General features: G+C 48.7%; 1 protein-coding gene across 1 annotated transcript; it reads right to left on the reverse strand.

Annotated features, from left to right (window-relative positions):
• Positions 1–154: 154 nt before the first annotated feature.
• Positions 155–19,302, reverse strand: Trim54 (tripartite motif-containing 54). Its single transcript, NM_001013217.1, has 9 exons — positions 18,951–19,302; positions 6,867–7,039; positions 5,824–5,995; positions 3,996–4,091; positions 1,354–1,587; positions 1,016–1,038; positions 776–900; positions 574–666; positions 155–297 (listed from the first exon to the last, which is right to left on the reverse strand). Exons 1-9 carry the CDS (start codon positions 19,116–19,118, stop codon positions 287–289), a joined length of 1,095 nt encoding a protein of 364 aa, NP_001013235.1. The 5' UTR covers positions 19,119–19,302; the 3' UTR covers positions 155–286.
• Positions 19,303–19,373: the final 71 nt, after the last annotated feature.

Consider the following 19,373-nt stretch of genomic DNA (forward strand, 5'->3'; position numbering starts at 1 on the left):
CAGGAGGCCACCTCTGATGTAAAGGAGGTGCCACTTCGGACTATTTCACCTCCACCCCTTCAGATGGTCTGGGGTTGAGAAAGGGCAGAGTAATGGCGAGGTTGCTTCTATAGTTGAGCCTAGGAGTGGGCAGTGAAAGGAGCTGAGGACGTGGGACGTGGGACACATGAGTTCTTTATTGAGAACCATCCCTGGGGGTGGAGGCCGAGATGGGTAGCGCGATGGTCTCTGCGCAGATCCTCAGCATCCCTTGGCTCCCGGGCGTGCGCTCTGGATCAGAGTCGGATCAGTGCAAACCTGAACCGGGGGAGGGGGGAATGCTCGGTGGGTGGATGCTCCAAACGAACAAGGCCCTCCCGACAGCCAACGCTCCCAGGCAGCGGGATTTCCACTACTCCGGACCCTACAGGCTCCCCAAAGCCGTGGGAAAAGGAGTGCTTTTCAGAGCGCTAGGGGGTGCGCTTTGAGGTTCCTGTACAGTGGCATGTCCTGGTATCGCCGGGAAGACAGTCACCCAAGGGGCCACGAGCTTGCTAACTACTCTTCACCCCTAAACCTTCGTCCAACTCTCACCTTCTGGCCCGTCCAGCCGCTCCTCCTCCAGCCCTGTGTTGCCCTCTTCCCCGTCCAAAGTCACCTCGTCATCCTCTTCATCCCCAGAGGCGCCTAGGTGGAAGGGCAGGCCTGGTGATGTGGAGCCCCTGCTCTCCTGGCCATAGCGCCCACCTCATACCCCTTCAGCACGTCTAAACAGTCCCTCCCTCGGCTCCCTCACCCGGCTGGAAGTCGATGGTCCGCAACATTTCCGCCACGTGCTCCACGATCACAGAGAATTGCTCCATGCTCTCATAGCCTGGCTCCGGCCGTCCAGCCAGCTCCACCTTCGACATTGCCCCGACCCTATGATGGCCACAAGGGCTCAGCAGGGGGACTCCTCCTCTCCCTCAAGCCCCTCCCAGGTCAGAAGGAAAGAATCCGCAGGGTCCCTTCCTTTCCCACCGAGCAGTCCACTCACTTGTTGATCAGCTCCTTGGCCTGCTGCAGGGGAGAAAAAGAGGACGAAGGTGAGGACTGGGCCAGCCCTGGCAAAGCCCTATTTCCGACTCTCACGAATTCTTGCGGGGTAGGAGGGGATTTATATCCCGATTCATTAAGAAGGAGAGAGAGAGAGAGAGAGAGAGAGAGAGAGAGAGAGAGAGAGAGAGAGAGAGAGAGAGAGAGAGAGAGAAGCGCGACTCGGAAAAGTGACTTTTCCCAGGTGGTGGAAATTCTGGAGGGAAGACTTGACCCCCCCGCTCCCCAAACCCTGAGTCCCGACACCCTGAAGGCCCTCCGCCCTCCCTCTCCGCCCACCTGGAGGTAGAGAGCCATCTGCGGCTCCTCCATGGACTGGATGGCGGACTCCACCAGCTTAGAGGAGGCCTCCAAGTGGTCTCCGTACTGGCGGATGAGGCTACGCACGCGCTGCAGCTTCTCCTCTTGCACCCGAGCCAGCGCTTGAAGCAACTCGCCCTTGCGCTCCTCCAAAACCGCGCACAGGGTCTCGAACTTCTGGTTTAACAGTTGTTTCTGTCTGCGGCTGTTGTCCTGAAAGACCACAGCAAATCTGAATGAAGAAGGTCTCTCCTGAGCACCCCCAGAGCTGCGAGAGCAGGGCATTTTAGTCCTCTCCCCACTTAAGAAAGCCAAGAAGGAAGGCGATCTGGCTAGGGTCACACCTTGAGTTAGGGACACAGAACCCAGCTCAGATGTTTTCAGTTAACAGGGATGACAAAGGTGTCAAAGAATTTCAAGGCTGCTTCACTGGGAGCCAAGTACCACGCGGCTGGCTTTGGCTTTGTCTTGAACGAATTTTCACTTCCTTGTTAAGAAAATCAAATGAGTGGCTACTGTGTGACTACAAGCATCACCTTTCAAAGTTAATTGGGTTGATCCGGGCGCTTTTGGCCCAAGCCTTTAATCCCAGAACTCAGAGGCAGACAGATCTCTAGGAGTCTGGTCTACAGAGGGAGTTCCAAGGCAGCCAGGGCTACATGGAGAAACCCTGTCTCAAAAGCCAAAATTAAAATACAAGTAATTTTTTGTCTGTTATGAAATTAAGCTTTATTTCAAAATACAGACATTGGTTAGAGAGGTACAGAAAGGGCTTTGCTGTTAGTCTGTCCTCCTCTTGCAGAGGACCTAAGCTTTGTTCCAAGAATTCTTGTTAAATGACAACTTCCTGTAACTGCAAAGGATCCACAAGCTCCTCTGACCTCCATGCATGCTAACATTAGTGTGTACATGCCCATACACAGACACACAGGAACACACATAATCGAAAGTAAAACAATAAATCTAAATTTCTAGGATTAATTTACTGGAAATATTGCCACAATATTCAAATATGTTTGGTTAACTATGTATAATAAGGTATGTAATTGTTTCTCATTACATAATTTTAATTAAATGTATTCATTGATAAATGAATATATACACTGATATAATCTCACGTCCCAGCCTCTTTTCTCTCCCTCCATCCTCTATAAACCCCTCCTCCCCATGCCTCTCACATTTATGTCATTTTATTTTGCTTATTTATTTATTGCCACAATTTTATTTGCATTATTTTCAATTGGGTATACGATGTGCTTGGTGTATTTGCCCATGGCGATCAGAGGTCAGAGGGACTGAATTCTCTAAGCTGGGAGTTACAGGCAGTTTTGACCTTGCAGTGCAGGTGCTGGGAACTGAACTCTGGTCATCTGCTGTAGCAATACCTTGTCTCAATCACTGGGCAGTCTCTCCCGTCCCACTTATTTTCGAGACAAGATCAAGTGGGCCTTGAATGAGACATCCCCCTGTCTCAGCCTCCAGAGTGCTGCCATTATAGTTTGGGGCTCTCACACCCTGCTCAATTATTTACTTATTTTTTTTGAAATTTTATTTTTTATTAGATATATTTCTTTATTTACATTTCAAATGTTATTCCCTTTCCCAGTTTCCTGCCCATAAGACCCCATCCCTTCCCCCTCCCCCCATATGGTTGTTCCCCCTAATCCACCCCCCTCCCCCCCACATTCCCCTGCACTGGGGGTCCAACCTTGGCAGGACCAAGGGCTTCCCCTTCCACTGGTGCTCTAACAAGGCTATTCTCTGCTACATATGCAGTTGGAGCCCTGGGCCAATCCATGTATAGTCTTTCGGTAGTGGTTTAGTCCTTGGGTGCTCTGGTTGGTTGGCACTGTTGGTTTTTTTTGTTTTGTTTTTTTTTGTTTGTTTGTTTTTTTTTTTTTTTTGGTTCTTTTTTTCGGAGCTGGGGACCGAACTCAGGGCCTTGCGCTTCCTAGGTAAGCGCTCTACCACTGAGCTAAATCCCCAGCCCCAAGCACTATTGTTTTTATGGGGTTGCAAACCCCTTCAGCTCTTTCAATCCTTCCTCTAATTCCCCACAAGGGGTCCTGTTCTCAGTTCGGTGTTTTGCTGCTGGCATTGACCTCTGTATTGGACATGCTCTGGATGTGTCTCTCAGGAAAGATCTATATCCGGTCCCTTTCAGCATGCACTTTTTAGCTTCATCAATCTTATCTAGTTTTGGTGGCATATATATATATCATATATATACTTATATGATATATATATATCACATACATGTGGGGTAGGCTCTGAATGGCCGTTCCTTCAGTCTCCTATTTAGTTTATTTAGAAATAGGATTTCCATAATTCTCTTAGGCTGGCCTGGAACTTGCTATCATCCTACCTCCATCCCTCTGGTCATCACCATGTAATATAGCAAAAAAACAAACAAAATGAAAGCCTGGGAAAGGGAAATAATGTGACCAACGTTACAGAGCTGCTGGGTGCCAGGAGCAAGCTGGTTAAAAACAACCCACCATGAGCTAGAGTCTGGAAACTTTTTGACCAGCCTGACCAGAAGTCAAAGAACTCTTCTCTGTGTATCTCGGAGACTCTGAACGGACCACTTTGTCCCCTCTGTCCTGCCAGCCCGAGCTTACCTCAATGGTCTGGCACACCTCCTCCATCTGCGTGATCACTGCCTGCACACGGTCGTTGCCTGCCACCAGCATCGCGATGCCGTCACTCAGCTCACTCTGTCACACACACATGGGCCAGCGTTAGAGCTGGAAGTCCCAGCCCCAACCCCTCTCGTCCCACCTGGATCATTTGGGGACATCTGCAACGATCTAGAGGGCTGGGGAGGTGACACTATCTAGACACCCACCATGTACCATACTCTGGGCTAGATGCTTCATGAGCAGGGTCACAGCTTTCATTAATTCTGGAGGTCTTGGGGCTACCCACTCAGACAACACTGCTCCCTTCTATTCATGTCCTTCTGGGAGTCCAATAGGACTGTGTCCGCTTTCCCATTCTCCACCTGCCACTTCCTGGTGCTACTGCATTCTATTTTTTGTTTGTCCTTTTCACTTGTTTGCCTGTTTGTACTCTTCCTCCATTCAGTGATTCTTCTGAGAAATCCATCACTTGGTCCGTCTACTGATTTTCCCACAGTTATTAGCTTCCACTCAGTTCTTTCTCAGATCTATTTTCCCTGTGTTTTGGTTTGGGTTTTTCTTTGATTGGGCCTTTCTATATTATCTACACTGGCTTTGAATCTGATATCCTCTTTCCTTGGCCTCCCTAGTCACTGAGATTACAGTGTACATCACCACAACAGGCCGCTGCTGTTACATGGTCATTTTATACGTCTGTTTCAGGTCTGGGAATCTATCTAGGGCTTTGTGCTAAGGCAAGTGTCCTATATCTCCAATTCCACCTTTCGTTATTGTTGTTATCGTTGTTTTATTTCATCTTTATTTTTCTTTAAAACAGGGTCTTTCCTTATACAGCCCAGGCTGACTTGGAACTCTTTATGTAGCCCAGGCTGGCCACACAGCATCCTGAGTGCTCGACCACACCTGACATTATTCTATCTTCTAAAAACACCGTGTACATAGCAAGTTTCCGTTCTCAATATCAGCTTTTGAATTCCCTGAGGGTTCACAGTGTCACTGTTTCTTTCTTTTTTTTTTTTTTTTTTTGAGCTGGGGACCGAACCCAGGGCTTTGCGCTTCCTAGGTAAGTGCTCTACCACTGAGCTAAATCCCCAGCCCCAGTGTCACTGTTTCTGATAACTTCACTCATGTGGTCCATTTCTCTGTGTGTCTTCCGTTGAGAGAGATTGTGGCATTGATCCTAATCTAAGGGCCTGCACTGAAGGTATTTTCCTCCAGCTTGACACTTGCATTTGTTTGTCAAAAGCCAGGTGACACAGCTGACTGCCTTGATATCCTGGGACTTCAACCCCAGCTGATGTTTGGGGACTCAAACACACCTCTACCTGTACACGTTTTGCAGGTTTTGTGGCACAGCCTCCATCTCTAGCCAGAACTGTGCCAGCATTGGTCATCTGAGGAGTGGCATCTCTCCTGTCTACAGGACTTCTCTGGCCCTGCCCTCCCAACCCCTCCTAGGATGCCCTTCTCTTCTCAGAGGCCAGCTACTGTGATCTTAAAACCGTGCATATCTAGAAGCTAGCTGTGTGGTTTCACACTCTTGAGGGCATCTGGTCCTTTGGTGGATACGGTCCTGAAGTGGCTCCCGTCAGGTATTAATTAGCTGATGCTGTGACGACAGCAACTATGTCTTCACCTCGCCTGTCCAGAGAAGGCAGGCAAGGCCAGCGAGGTCAGGCAATTGCCTCAGGGTCATGTGCAGAGTCAGGACCAGAGCTGGGGATTTGCCCTGCTCAGCTACCCCTTACCTAAGTACAGTGAGAACTGCCCTGTCCAACCCCCTTCCCATCCCTCCCTGAGTACATACCTTCTGGCGTTTGTAAATGGTGGGCAGAGGGGCCACCTCACAGTCCTTGTGGGCGCCAAAGACCTTGCAGAGAGAGCAGGTGGGCACCTCACAGCTCAGACAGTAGATGTTAATCTTCTCGTCTTCATGTTCCTCACACATAAGGTGCTGTTCAGCCTTGGAGTGCAGTGGCCTGAGGGTCAGGGGCAAGACAGAGCGACCGTCAGGGAGTCAGGCTGTGACCAGTGGTAGGCACCTTACACACACAGCGCTCTCACTTTGGGGAAATAATGCTCAGAGGAGGCCTGGATCCAGGAAGAGTCCATTCCAGGGGACAGGAAGTCATGGGGGGTGATGAGGTCAAGGACATTGAGGTGGACTTTGGTCCCGGACCAGGAGGAGGGAGTAAGATTGAACACTGGCTCCCTGGAGGATCCCTAGGTTCTCTCCTTTCCCCATTGTCTCCTCCTCCCTGCGCTGGGGGGAATGTCCGCTTACACAGGCTAAAGTCATCTGAGAGGAGGGAACCTCTCAAGAAAATGTCTCCATAAGATGGGGTTACAGGCAGGCTTGTGGGGCATTTTCTTTTTTTTTTTTCTTTTTTTTTTTTTTTTTTGGTTCTTTTTTTTCGGAGCTGGGGACCGAACCCAAGGCCTTGCGCTTCCTAGGTAAGCGCTCTACCACTGAGCTAAATCCCCAGCCCGTGGGGCATTTTCTTAGTTAGTCATTAGTGGGGAGGGAGGGTCCAGCCCAGTGTGGGTGGGGCCGTCCCTGGATAGGTGGTCCTCTGTACCTTAACAAAGCAGGCTGAGCAAGCCACGAGGAGCAAGCCAGTAAGCAGCACCCCTCCACGGTCTCTGCATCAGCTCCTGCCTTCAGGTTCCTGCAGCCATTTTTGAATTCCTGTCCTGGCTTCAGTAATGACTATGATGTGGAAGTGTGAGCCGAACAAACCATTCCTTCCTACATTGTTCCATGATAGCAATGAAAGCCCTGAGACAACTCCTCTATCCCCGAGGGTTCAGGCTCTTCCCTCCAGAGAGGCAGGCAGCCAGGAATCTTACCGGGAGGACTCCTGTTTGTAGATGTCAATAATATTCTCCACTAGCAGGTTCCGCTGCAGGCCGTAGACGCCATGCCGGTCCAGGACAACCTCGTGCCTACAAGATGGGCAGCGGAAACGTCCTCCTGAAGACACAGTTGTGGAGCCCCGGGATTGCCACAGAGGGTTAGAGGCCTGAGAAGACAGGCGACAGGACAACGATGTAGTGAGGTGACAGGGAAGGCAGTCGGTGGGCTGACACAGGAGCTCTTCTCTGCATCTGGTGTTCCCAGACAACAGTCTGACAAATGATTTCCTCTGCCTCTGCTCGAGTGTCCCTGCATGCAGAGCCTCACATGGCGTCCAGCATGTGGCTTTGACAGGAGTGTGGACTGTAGGCAAGAGACTGGCAGCATAGCTAGTGTCCTCCAGCTTGGACCCTTGTGAGCACATGAAAGGTGGTGTGCATGTGTGTGCGTGTGCAGGTATGTTCGGCAAGATCATAAAGCTCATTGCAAACTCCACGTGAATGGAAGATAACCTTGAACTCGTGATCCTCCTACATTGACCTCCCAAGTGCTGGGGTTATAGGTTTGCCTCCCCCAATTCCCAGATCTGCCCCACCCCCTTTCTCTGACACAGGGTCTTAGGTAGTCCAGGCTGTCCTCAAACACTCTATATACACAAAAATGGCCTCCAATGTCTAGCTACCTGTCTCTGTCTCCCAAATACTGGGATAAAACACTGGGCCACAATAGAGCTTCTCTCTAGTACTAGGAAGAGGCACACAGATCAAATGCTGAACAGGGGCCGAGGAATTGCAACCAGGACTGGGGTGTGGCTCAGTTGTAGAGTGCTGGCCTAGGTTTGAACCCCAGGGGCATAGTGGTGCACTTGGGAGGTAGAGGCAGGAGGATCAGCTCCATAGGAGGTCTGGGGTCATCCTCAGCTACAGCATTGGGAAAGTTGAGAGCCACTGGACTAGAGACTCGTGACCTCGTAGAAAACAGTGGAAACAGTAGTCACTGCTGACTTTGCATGGTTGTGAGAATTTTGTACAGGGGGGCTCCTGGGGTCTCTAAATCCATGTGTGCCAACGGGGATGTAGGATCAGAAGACTCTTGGTGGCTACGGCACCATTTCATCACACACAGAGCCCCCAAAGTGCTCCGAGTCTCCTTCTTTTCTCCGGTGGCCAGGCAGGAATCATGGCCCTACGGAGCCGGATAGCTTTGTTTGTGGAGAGCAGAGAGCTCTGCTGTAAACACAGCTCTTCTTGGGGTTTCTTGAAAGTCACGGAGCTGGAACAGGAGGGTTTGAGATTACTGAAGGCTGGGCGGGTAACCCGTCTTTCTTACTTCCCCTAAGGATTTTATGAACACTGGCAAGTTTAGGGAATGTTTAAAGGGTCTGGTCACGGGTGTGAACTGACGTCAGAAGCTTTGGAGAGCCATGCCCATTGTAAAGATTCTTCACCACTGGCTGGGAACGGCCATGAGTGTGGGGAGTTAGAATGTTGCACTGTTGCAGGTCCACAGCCAAATTATCTGGCTTTTAGTTCTCTTAATGGCCATTCATTGCTCACCTCTGTGTCTGCCCTGATATCCATCTCTGTGGTGACTCGGCAAATTCCTTCTGTAATGTACAGACATACCACTAGCTTCCGCTACTGCCCCCCCCAATTAAAAATGTCATCTATGATACCCAAAGGCTGTTACCAGAGTCTTCAGTACTTGACTCTAACCCCCTTACTTGAGATTTCCACTAAGATACTTTTTTTTAAAAGATTTATTCATTTATTATATATAAGTACACTGTAGCTGTCTTTAGACACACCAGAAGAGGGCATCAGATCTCTTTACAGATGGTTGTGAGCCACCATGTGGTTGCTGGGAATTGAACTCAGGACCTCTGGAAGAGTAGTCGGGTGCTCTTAACCGCTGAGCCATTTCTCCAGCCCAAGATACTTTATTTTTAATCAATTAATTAATTTAGAGACTGTTTCACTATGCAACTCTAGCTATCCTGGAACTCACTATGTAGACCAGGCTAGCCTCAAACTCACAGAGCTCCATCCGCCTTGCCTCCAAAGTGCTGGGATCAGAGGCGTGCACCACAGCTGCAGAGCTCCACTAAAGTATTTCATAAGTGCCTTCATTTACAACTTTTTGCTTCTGCTACTGTAGATACTTTATAAGGACCAGGGAGAAGAAAGGTCGCCCAGTGATCTGAGTCCCATCCCCTGGACCAGTATGATGGAAGCCGCTACACCTCTGACTCCCACACAGAAGGTACACACACAGGATAAAATGGAAACGCCATCGAAACACTTCTTAAACTGATGAGAGCCTTCAAGTAACTCCCACCATGTTGGAACAAGTTGGGATAACTTGACCCTGTCTTCCCAAGTCTTCGTCACTCATATTCGCTTCCAAAATAAACTTTCTAATTCCTTTTTAAGTGAGAGCCATAGTTTTTGTTTGTTTGTTTGTTTGTTTGTTTGTTTTTGTTTTTCCTGCTCGATACAATACCCTATCAATATTTAGAACCCAAATAGGTGAGGCAGTAGCAAGAGACCTTGAGGCCTGTTTGTCCTGGAGGGAGCTAAATTACTTGACTAAAGCTGGCACTCATGAAGCATGTTCAGGAAAAGCTTGAGGGAGGAGAGGGGCCTCCCAGCAACTATGTCTTCACCTATCACCTAGCCTGTCCAAAGAAGGCAGGCAGGGCCAGCGAGGTCAGGCAACTGCTAAAACAGGTGTGTGTGTGTGTGTGTGTGTGAGAGAGAGAGAGAGAGAGAGAGAGAGAGCGAGCGCGAGCTGAGATAGCGAGTTTAAATGCTTGCCTCACATGATCGAGGATCTGAGTTCAAAACCCAGAACCCATGGGAAAGCTGGGCGGGGCGGCGCATGCTTGCAATCCCAGCATCGTTCCCTAGGCAACAGCAATGCAATCTGAGTAAAAGGTACAGCTCGTCAGCGTATCTGACTTCTTTTCTTTCCCCTCTCTCTTTTGACTTTTATCTTTCTTTCTCTGAGATTAAAGTTGTCACAGCAACTTTTTTCTTTTCTTTTTAGACAGGGTAACCCAAGTTAACCTTAAACTCCAGCTCGAATTTCCGATTTTCTTGCCTCCACCTCCCAAGTTCTTGGGTTACAGGTGTGCAGCACCACACACAATCGCTTCTATATAATTTCCAAATTTCTTTTTTTTTTTTTTTGGTTCTTTTTTTCGGAGCTGGGAACCGAACCCAGGGCCTTGCGCTTCCTAGGTAAGCACTCTACCACTGAGCTAAATCCCCAGCCCCAATTTCCAAATTTCTTACAGGGACTCTGGAGTTTGAAAAGATCAAACACAGAACTAAAACCATTCGTTTGTTCAAAAAATTCAATGCTCAGACTACTCGGGAACAGCAGGGGGCGCTAGAGTGCCATAAAAAAGAACCAACCAAGTAAGGTTTGGGAGAACCTTAGAAAACTATTGTCAGTTTGCAGGGTCCGATATTGAAAGTGCCACTTGGGATGGGTTTGAAGTCAGGATAGACAGATTGCCAAGAAAGAGGTGCTGAAAACCACTTGAGGAGATGGAGAGGCTACGGGAGCTTGTATGAAAATTGGGAAATCGCCCGCTGGTGGTGGTGATGGTGCATGCCTTTAATCCCAGCTCTGGAACGCAGAGTGAATCTCTGTGAGCTCGATGACAGCCTGGTCAACCGGCAAGGCTACATGGTGAGACTCTGTCTCCAGAGAAGAAATGAAACCACAAATTGTTTCTTGGCCTTTGTCTAAGGTCAAGTGTAGAAAGGGTCGTGGACTTCACAGACTGAAAGTTGGGTGGTCCACAGGACAAGAAAAGGAATTACTCTCTGCCCGGTATGTAGGTCCCTAAATTTCCTCATCACAAGTAGAAATTTTAGATTCAGGGGTATTGATGGAAACCTTAAGGAATATTCAAAAATATGGCAGATTCTATTCTGGGAAAAGATCTCTGCACCTAATTAATATTCAGTTATCAAAATCTGCTCTTCCATTTCTGTTTATCTTGCTACCTTGAGAAATAGCTGACTGTCATATGCCACAACTGTCGTCTTTGGCTCAGAGTCAGCCCCGTAAAGTACATTTTATGCCACCATGATATGTAGTGGAAATCCCACCGCCCTAAGAAACAGGACAGGACACGGGGATGAATGTCCCTACCCTGTCCCTTCGTGTGACTGTGACCTGTATTCAGTGTTCTCTCTCCTGCCACAGGCATAGCAGCACTCAGTGGAATCATGTCTGTGAAGGCGCCCAGTGAAATAAGAAGCACAACGTGAACATGAAGGAAATGTCCACGATCTTAAATCTATGGGAAAATAGATGATCACATAGAGCCATGGGGTATGAAATAGCCGCTCCCCTTCTCACGTGAAAGTTAAGAGGAAATGAATGGATTGAGAGGTGAGGCTCTGTAGCCTGGTACTTGGTGTGCTCCATCCTCAAGACCACGGAAAACAAGAAGAATGAAGAAAACTGTCTGAGGATGTCCCTCAGTTGGCAGTGTTTGCCTGATGTGCACAAGGCCCTGGGTTTGGTCTCCAGCATCATGTGATCTGGGTGAGGTGGGAGGCACTGCCTCTACCAGCACTTGGGAGGTAAAAGCAAAAGGATGAGAAGTTCAAGGTCAGACTCCAGTATGGACTGGGTTCAAGGTTCTCCTGAAACACAGGAGACCCTGGGCCAACCAACAAAAAATGGGGTGAAGGAGCTGAATTCTAGGCTTTGTTTAAGGATTTGGTGCAGCCATCATGGTCTGAACCTTTCTCTCAAGGCCTGCACGATGCCTTCTGGTCCCTCTGTAGTCTGTCTAGAGAAGTTCTATCAATCGAGTCACTCTGGCAAAGGTGCACACATAGTGTTTCCCTCTTCCCTGGTTACCCAGAGAACGCTAATATGGTACACAAGCTCAGTCACCCGTGTTGGAGGCTACCACTCCCGACCTGCTGGCTCTGTGGCTTTTGCGAGCCTAGATCACACTGGAAAAAAGCACAGGGATAGAATAGGCAGAAGACATCTGGTGAAAGGTGGCCCAGCCATAGGAAATCCAGTTCTTACTTAAAGCTAAAATGTTGTCTTCGAGAGGAGGGAAAGGCATAGACCTGGAGCTGGGAAACAAGGGTCCACTCCTGACCCAGGGACTGAGAGGCAGGGAAGAATGTGTCGTCAGCTGGGGACCCTGATAGCAGATGAGAAAGGCTTTAAATGTGATCACCCATACAAGCCCTAAGTGGAAGACGTCTGCTGTCAGCCTCTGTCCTCCACATGTGCATGCATGGGAGGAGAGGAAGGAGGGGATACTGCGGTCGGGAGGTAAAACAAGCAAACAAATAAAACTTTAAAAAGCTATAAATTAAGCAGAGCAGACGTTTCCCAGACTCCTCTCTTCTCTCTCTCTCTCTCTCTCTCTCTCTCACACACACACACACACACACACACACACCACACACACACACACACACACACACACACCACACACACACTGTCTTTAATAGCTCAGGCTGGCCTCGAACTCACTATGTAGAGGTAAGGATGACTTGTGACATTTCTGACCCTCCTGCCTGTACTTATCAAGTACAGCGTTTACAATTATGAACCACTACACCACTCTGCCTCATTTCTGCAATGCTGGGGGTCAAAATCAGGGTTTATGCACACTAGGCAAGCTCTACACTCACAGAACAAAGCCACAGTCCAGAAGGCTTCTCTTTGCAGCTTCCTATGTGTGTAAAGTTCTCCCTGGCTTGCCTTCCTCCTTCCTGTTCCTTCTGGTCTCTTGCTAAATGACAACAGGTTGCTTCTCAGAAACAAGTTGCCCACAGCAAAGCGGAGGCAGATACAAAAATACACTGAAGGCTGGCTTTAAAGTAGCTTGGACGTGAATAGAGTTTACAAATAGAGAAACACAGGGGAAGATGTTTGTGTCCAATTCCCACACCAACAGCTTTGCTCTCGTCAAAATTTTTGGTAGCTGAGTGGGTGCAGGTGTGGAGAGGGAGGGGGAGAAATTAGAGGGGTTAATGCCATATTTTGAAGTTTTCTGTTTCAGATTAGGGGGAAGGAGAGTTACAGCTCTAAATAGAATAATAACAGCAGCCGAGTAGAATAGTAGAGAGAAGAGGGATTGAAGGTAATCTGGTTTATGAAAATACTGGGGAAACTGAGGCAAGAGAAGAGTTACGAGTTCAAGACCAGCCTCATTTACATAGTGAGTACCAGATTAGCTTATGCTATGGTGAGATTCTATCTCAAGCAACAATGATAAAAGTATTAGGCAAAAATGAAGATAATTATGTTAGGTGAGCCAGGATTAGATCATAGACATTTCCCTCAAATCCTTAATCTTGATCAACAATTGCCCCTGGAAAAAAAGAACAAAACAAAACAGTGTCGTGTGTAGCCCGGGCTCTCGCCCAAATCACTGCATTGCCGAGGATGATCTTGAACTTCTGGTTCCTGTTTCCACCTCTTGTGTTGGGATTATAGATGTGTAGCAGCACGTGTGGTCTATGTGGTGTTGGGTTTCAAACCCAGAGCTCTGTGTGTGCTAGGTAAGCACTTTACCAACTGAGCTCCACCCGCAGCTGAACACAGCAATCATAGCTCCCCCAGCAAACAGTGGGTGATCACTAACATTAAACATTTTAGCAGGTGGATTGAATAGACGGTGGCCCGGTCATAACACTGTGCTGCTACCTCAAACAGGAAGCACAGCTGGGTGTGGTGGCTCACATCTGTATTCGGGCTCTTGGGAGGCTAAGGCAGAAAGTTAGCCTGGGCTACAGAATAAGATGTCTCAAAAAGCTAAAATAGAGCCAGCAGAGCTAAAGGGAAGAGACATTTGCCCCACAGCCCTAGTGACTTGAGTTTGATTCCCAGAAACCAGGCAAAAGTGGGAGAGAGCTGACACTATAAAGTTTACTCTGACTTCTATGCATGTGCCCCACCAAAAATAATATGTACTTAAAGATAAAATAACCAAATCATATACCAAAACAAAAGACATACTGTGTCTTCAACATATGGATATGGGACAATTTTTAAAAAATAAGGTTGGGCTTTCTTCTTTAATCCCAGCATTTGGAAGGCAGAGGCAGGCAGATCTCTGAGTTCAAGGACAGTCTGGTCTACAGAGCAAGTTCCTGAACAGCCAGGGTACACAGAGAAATCTTGCCTCAAAACACATACAAGGAAGAAGGAGGAGGAGAAGAGGGGCAGAGAGAAGAAGAACAGGAGGGGAGGAAGAGTGGGGAGGGAGAGGAGGGAAGGAAGGGGGAAGGGGAGAGGGAGGAAAAGAGGAATAGAAGGAGGGGGAGCAGGGAGAGGAGGGGGAGGAGGGGGAGGAGGGAGAGGGGGAGGATGATGAGGAACTAATTAAAAAAGATGGGCTTTGGGGTTGGGGATTTAGCTCAGTGGTAGAGCGCTTGCCTAGGAAGCGCAAGGCCCTGGGTTCGGTCCCCAGCTCCGAAAAAAAGAAAAAAAAAAAAAAAAAAAGATGGGCTTAGTTGATGTGTATCTACATGAGCAAGCATGTAGCTAAGCACGGAGCTTTCTAGAAAGTCTCAGAAGTATGAGAATGATAATGCCTGTTTGTATTTGGTGAAGGGAATTAAAGATCGGAAGTTAGCAGTGGATTCATTTTCCATGCTACAAACTTCCAAGGTGTTTGAAAAAAAATGTACACATAAAAATTTAAATGTGGTATACTGGCATCGTGTTCATAACTGTTAACTTTCTAGGCAATGTTCTGAAGGCTTTTTTTTTCCCTTAGTGGTTTGAAGTTGGAGGAACTAAAAGTCCTATTCTTGTCACCGTACTTAGAAAACAGACAATCTGATTATGCCTAGACTTGTCAAAATGTGGAGGCAATGTGTGAAAAATGAAATATGCTCATCTCTCAGACTGAGCTGGGATGAATAGACAGGGGGTGCAGCTGGGTAACTGGGTCAGCCTCCCCCAGGCCCTCCCAAATAAAGCACCAGGGACTGTGCTGTCCACTAGCTCCCTGAGGAATGCTGGGTGCTGTGCTCCAGATTACAGAACCATCATAGAACCTTGAGGGCCTACAGGGTTTCATGTAGCCCAGGCTGGCCTCAAACTCACCATGCCTCCACCTCCCGAGTCTGGGTTTATAGGCGTGAGCTAGCACACTTGGTTTGCTTGGTGCAGGGCTCTGTGTGAACCAGGCGAGTCCTCCGTTAACTCCTGGCTCCTTGTCCTCAATATGGGACTCAAAACTCACAGGCTCAAGTGATCTTTCTCACCTCAGCCTCCTGAGCGGCACCAACAAGTGTGTGCTACTGCACCTGCTCCTGCACAGATTTTGTCCCCAAATCTTCCTAGATCTCTCTGGGCCCAGATACGCTTTCTAGAGCTTTGATATTGTGCCTGGAAGAAGGAAGGCTATTCGTAGTCTGTGCTACAAACTTTATTATTCTCAAGTCAACATTCTCGAGTTTGTTTGTTAGACAGGGTCTCGCTACAGAGTCTTGACTGGCCTGGAACTTGGAATAGACCCACCTGTCTCTGACTCTTGAGTGCAGGGGTTAAAGGCATGTGCTGCCATGTCCAGCTCTGGGCTACTTTTTACAGAATACTTTTCTTAGTTTTCTAAACTTCTCTTTGGCTTCACATATTTTGGCTTCTAATAGCGAGATACCTCAGGGCCAGGGAGACAGCTCAGTGGGTAAAGGTGCCTGTCGCCAAGCCTGACGACCTGAGGTTCAATCCCCGCCTTCCACAGAGTGGAGGGAGAAAACTTATTCCTCCCAACGTGAGCCATGGGGAGGCATAGCCACTTACACAGAACTAGCTATGCAGCACAGGCTGGCCTCGAACTCGTGACAATCCTGCTGCTTCAGCCTCCTGGATACTAGGATTACAGGAGTACACCACCACAGGTGGCAAGAAATTTGTGTTTTATTTGTTGGTTTGAGACAGGGTCAGAACAACATGCAATCTAGGCCCCAAGACAGAGAAATCCAGGCCTCTAGTCCCAAACAATAGCAAGTTTAGATGCTCAGAATAAAAGGAACCCTGAAGAGGACAATGGAAGGAGAAATTCTGGGGTGTTGGCTACTCAGTGAAGGAGCAGAAGACAGATGGGGCATACACACATGCTATGATGTCCTAACTTAGCCCAATCGTTGCCTTCAAATATGCTGTACCAAGAAACCTGGAGGCCTAATCTCAGTGAAGCTAAGATCCACTGAGGAGGTGGGAGAGGCAGCCTGGCAGTTGCTAGCACACGCTGCTCTTTCAGAGGGCTAGAGTCTGGTTCCCAATACCTACATAATCGCTCACAAACACCTACAACTCCAGCCCCAGGGCACCTAAGACACTCTTCTGGCTTCCATGGGCACCTGTATGCACAGGCATGTGCACACATATGGATGGCAAATAAATATTTAAAAACAATAGCCTGTATGGGGCTTGTGGTATAGGTCAGTGGCAGGATGCATGCACACAAGGCCCTGGTTAACCACAGCACCAGAGGAAGGAAGAGGGGGGAGGGGAATCTGTGCTCAACTCATTTCCTCACACTGTGATAAGGAGGGAGAACTCTTACTCTTCTACTTTAAAGATTTATGTTGTGTGTATGTATTTTGCCTGCATGCATGGTGTCCATGGGGGTCAGAAGGGGGCATCAGAGCCCCTGGAACTGGAGTTACAGATGGTTGCGAGCCACCACGTGGATGCTGGGAACTGGACTTGGGTTGGTTGGGAGAGCAACAAATGCTCTTGACCACCGAGTCCTCTCTTCAGCCCCAGACAGTTATCTTTTCCTCTTTTGAGACGGGTCTTACTCTACAGGTATACAGGTATACTTGCTACATAGAGCAGGCTAGCCTCCAGCCTGTGGTGCTCCTTCCTCGCTGGATCCCAGGCTGGCTCCTGGCAAGAAGTGTATTCCTGGTGTTCCCATCACAGATTGCCCACCAGGAGAGCCAGCTCTGAGGAATCCAGGTTACTTCATCTGTGAGGTCCGGTGTCTGTACATGTGAGTTCTGTTCCTTCATTCTCCCTGACCTCTGATGCAGTCATAAACTACTCAGACCTCTACCAAGACACAGAGCCAGGAGGCAAGCCTAGGAACTTATAAAGGACTCTGGTTTATTTATTTAGTTAGTTGGTTAGTTAGTTAGTTGGTTAGTTAGTCAGTCAGTTGGTTAGTTAGTTGGTTAGTTAGTTAGTCAGTTGGTTGGTTAGTTGGTTGGTTGGTTAGTTAGTTGATTAGTTAGTTGGTTAGTTAGTTAGTTGGTTAGTTAGTTAGTTGGTTAGTTAGTTGGCTAGACAGCGTCTTATGCAGCCCAAGCCAGCCTTAACCTCCCAAGGGCTGGGTTTGCAGCCGTGCTCAGCTCTTCTGTTTTTGCGTTGGAGATGTGTAGATAAAATAGTGCTGTGACTTCACCTAGTTATGCTTGGCCTCATGACCACAGACACCCAGGCATTTCTGGGAAGTACAATTTTGTTTCTGCCGTCTGTCTGTCTGTCTGTCTGTCTGTCTGTAAGTCGCCTGGATACCATTTATCTCCTACTAGGTCAGGAAGGATCACCGGTGTGAAACTGGAGAGAATGTTCCTGCTGTGGCCCACTGTGTCTTATCAGACCCCTCAGGGACAGAGGGCTCTGCCTCAAATACACACAGTTCTGTTGGTATGGAAGGATTTCTCACCGGTTTACCAACAATTTTTTTTTTTTTTTTTGGTTCTTTTTTTCGGAGCTGGGGACTGAACCCAGGGCCTTGTGCTTGCTAGGTAAGCGCTCTACCACTGAGCTAAATCCCCAGCCCCAACAATTTTTAATTTTAGTTTTCTCTTTCTTATTTACTTTTTGAAACGGTCTTGTTTTGTTGCCCAAGTTGGATCAGAATTCACTATGTAAATAAGGTGACACTTGCTAGCATGGCAGCGATGTCTCTAATCCCAGTACGAGAGAGGCAGAGGCAAGAGGATCTTCTGTGAGTTCAAGGTCAGCCCGGTTTGAATAGTGAGCTTCAGGACAGCCGCCAGGGTTACAGAGACCCTGACTCAGAAACAAAACCAAACAATGACAATCCCCTTGTTTTAGCCTCCCAAGTGCTCGAATTACAGGCATACATACACCACCACACCAGGTTATTGTTTAAAGTGTGTGTGTGTGTGTGTGTGTGTGTGTGTGTGTGTGCGCCTGTCTGTCTGTGTTCATATAAGTGAAGGTCAGAGGTCAACTTTTGTGAGTCAGTTCTCTCTTTCCATCATTTATGTTTTGGGAATCAAACTCAAGTTGAGGTCTGGTAGCCACACTAGCTAACACACACACACACACACACACACACACACACACAGAGAGAGAGAGAGAGAGAGAGAGAGAGAGAAAGATCTCAATATATCCTTGATCTTTTCTCCAGAGTTTGTTTAAAAAAATTTATCTCTCTCTCTCATATGTGTGTGTGTTTGTATATGTATATGTATATACATATACATATAAAAGCCTCAAAATGAATGAAATCTAGTCCAAGCTCCCACTAAGCCCATGCGAGACCATCGATCTTCCTTTCCAGTTTCTGCTGTGCTGGGTGGACCCCACTTTCTAGTTGCTGTAGACACAGGTTATGCTTACCAGCCTCAGGGTAGCTGCTGACTCATGCTGACTCTGGGACCTTACTCTGGGACCTTACTCTGGGACCCTCAACTCTCCTGCCTCTCAGCCAGGGCAGTTTCACCGGCTCCCAGGGGTGGGCTCTCCCCCACCATCCGCCACCTGTCCCCCACCTGTCCCCCACCGTCCCCCACCGACCCCCACCATCCCCCACCTGTCCCCCACCATCCCCCACCTGTCCCCCACCATCCCCCACCTGTCCCCCACCACCCCCCACCTGTCCCCCACCATCCCCCACCTGTCCCCCACCTGTCCCCCACCGACTCCCACCGTCCCCCACCGTCCCCCACCATCCCCCACTTGTCCCCCACCTGTCCCCCACCTGTCCCCCACCGACCCCCACCTGTCCCCCACCATCCCCCACCTGTCCCCCACCTGTCCCCCACCGACCCCCACCTGTCCCCCACCGTCCCCCACCTGTCCCAGCCCACCTGGAAGACGTCGTTGGCACACTTGCGGCACAGGTTGTGTTGGCACGGCAAGATCACCACGGGCTTGGAGAACATCTCCAGGCAGATGGGGCAGATGAGCTGCTTCTCCAGGTTGTCCATGTTGTGTGCATCCCCCAGCAGCGGCTTGAAACCCACCGTGAAGTTCATCCCGCGGTGCTCTGGTGCCTTGCTGTGGCCCTGTTGCTGGCCTTCTCTCCCCCTGCCTGCGCGCCCTTCCGCTGTCAGTTTAGGCTGACTGTAGATTCTTGGGATCCCTGATATTGCTCCCTCTGGAAAGAGCGGTGCTTCCTGTCCCTTCCTCTAACAGCTCCTCTCTCCCTGGGCTATTTCCAGACACTCTGTCTGCTCGGAACCCTCACCAGGCACTTGTAGTTTATCTCTCTCTCCCTGTGAGATTCTCCT

This window comes from Rattus norvegicus, chromosome 6 (genome assembly GCF_021556685.1).
Source record: "Rattus norvegicus strain SHRSP/BbbUtx chromosome 6, alternate assembly SHRSP_T2T, whole genome shotgun sequence".
NCBI lineage: Eukaryota > Metazoa > Chordata > Mammalia > Rodentia > Muridae > Rattus > Rattus norvegicus.

What these genes read in the sequence shown, in the direction of transcription:
- Trim54 (NM_001013217.1), bottom strand. Translation starts at nt 19,118, where the DNA reads ATGAACTTCACGGTGGGTTTCAAGCCGCTGCTGGGGGATGCACACAAC. An exon ending in CCATTTACAAACGCCAGAAG is followed by an intron (nt 4,092 to 5,823) that starts GTATGTACTCAG and finishes TGTGTGTGACAG; the next exon opens with AGTGAGCTGAGTGACGGCAT. An exon ending in GCCAAGGAGCTGATCAACAA is followed by an intron (nt 901 to 1,015) that starts GTGAGTGGACTG and finishes TGGCCATCATAG; the next exon opens with GGTCGGGGCAATGTCGAAGG.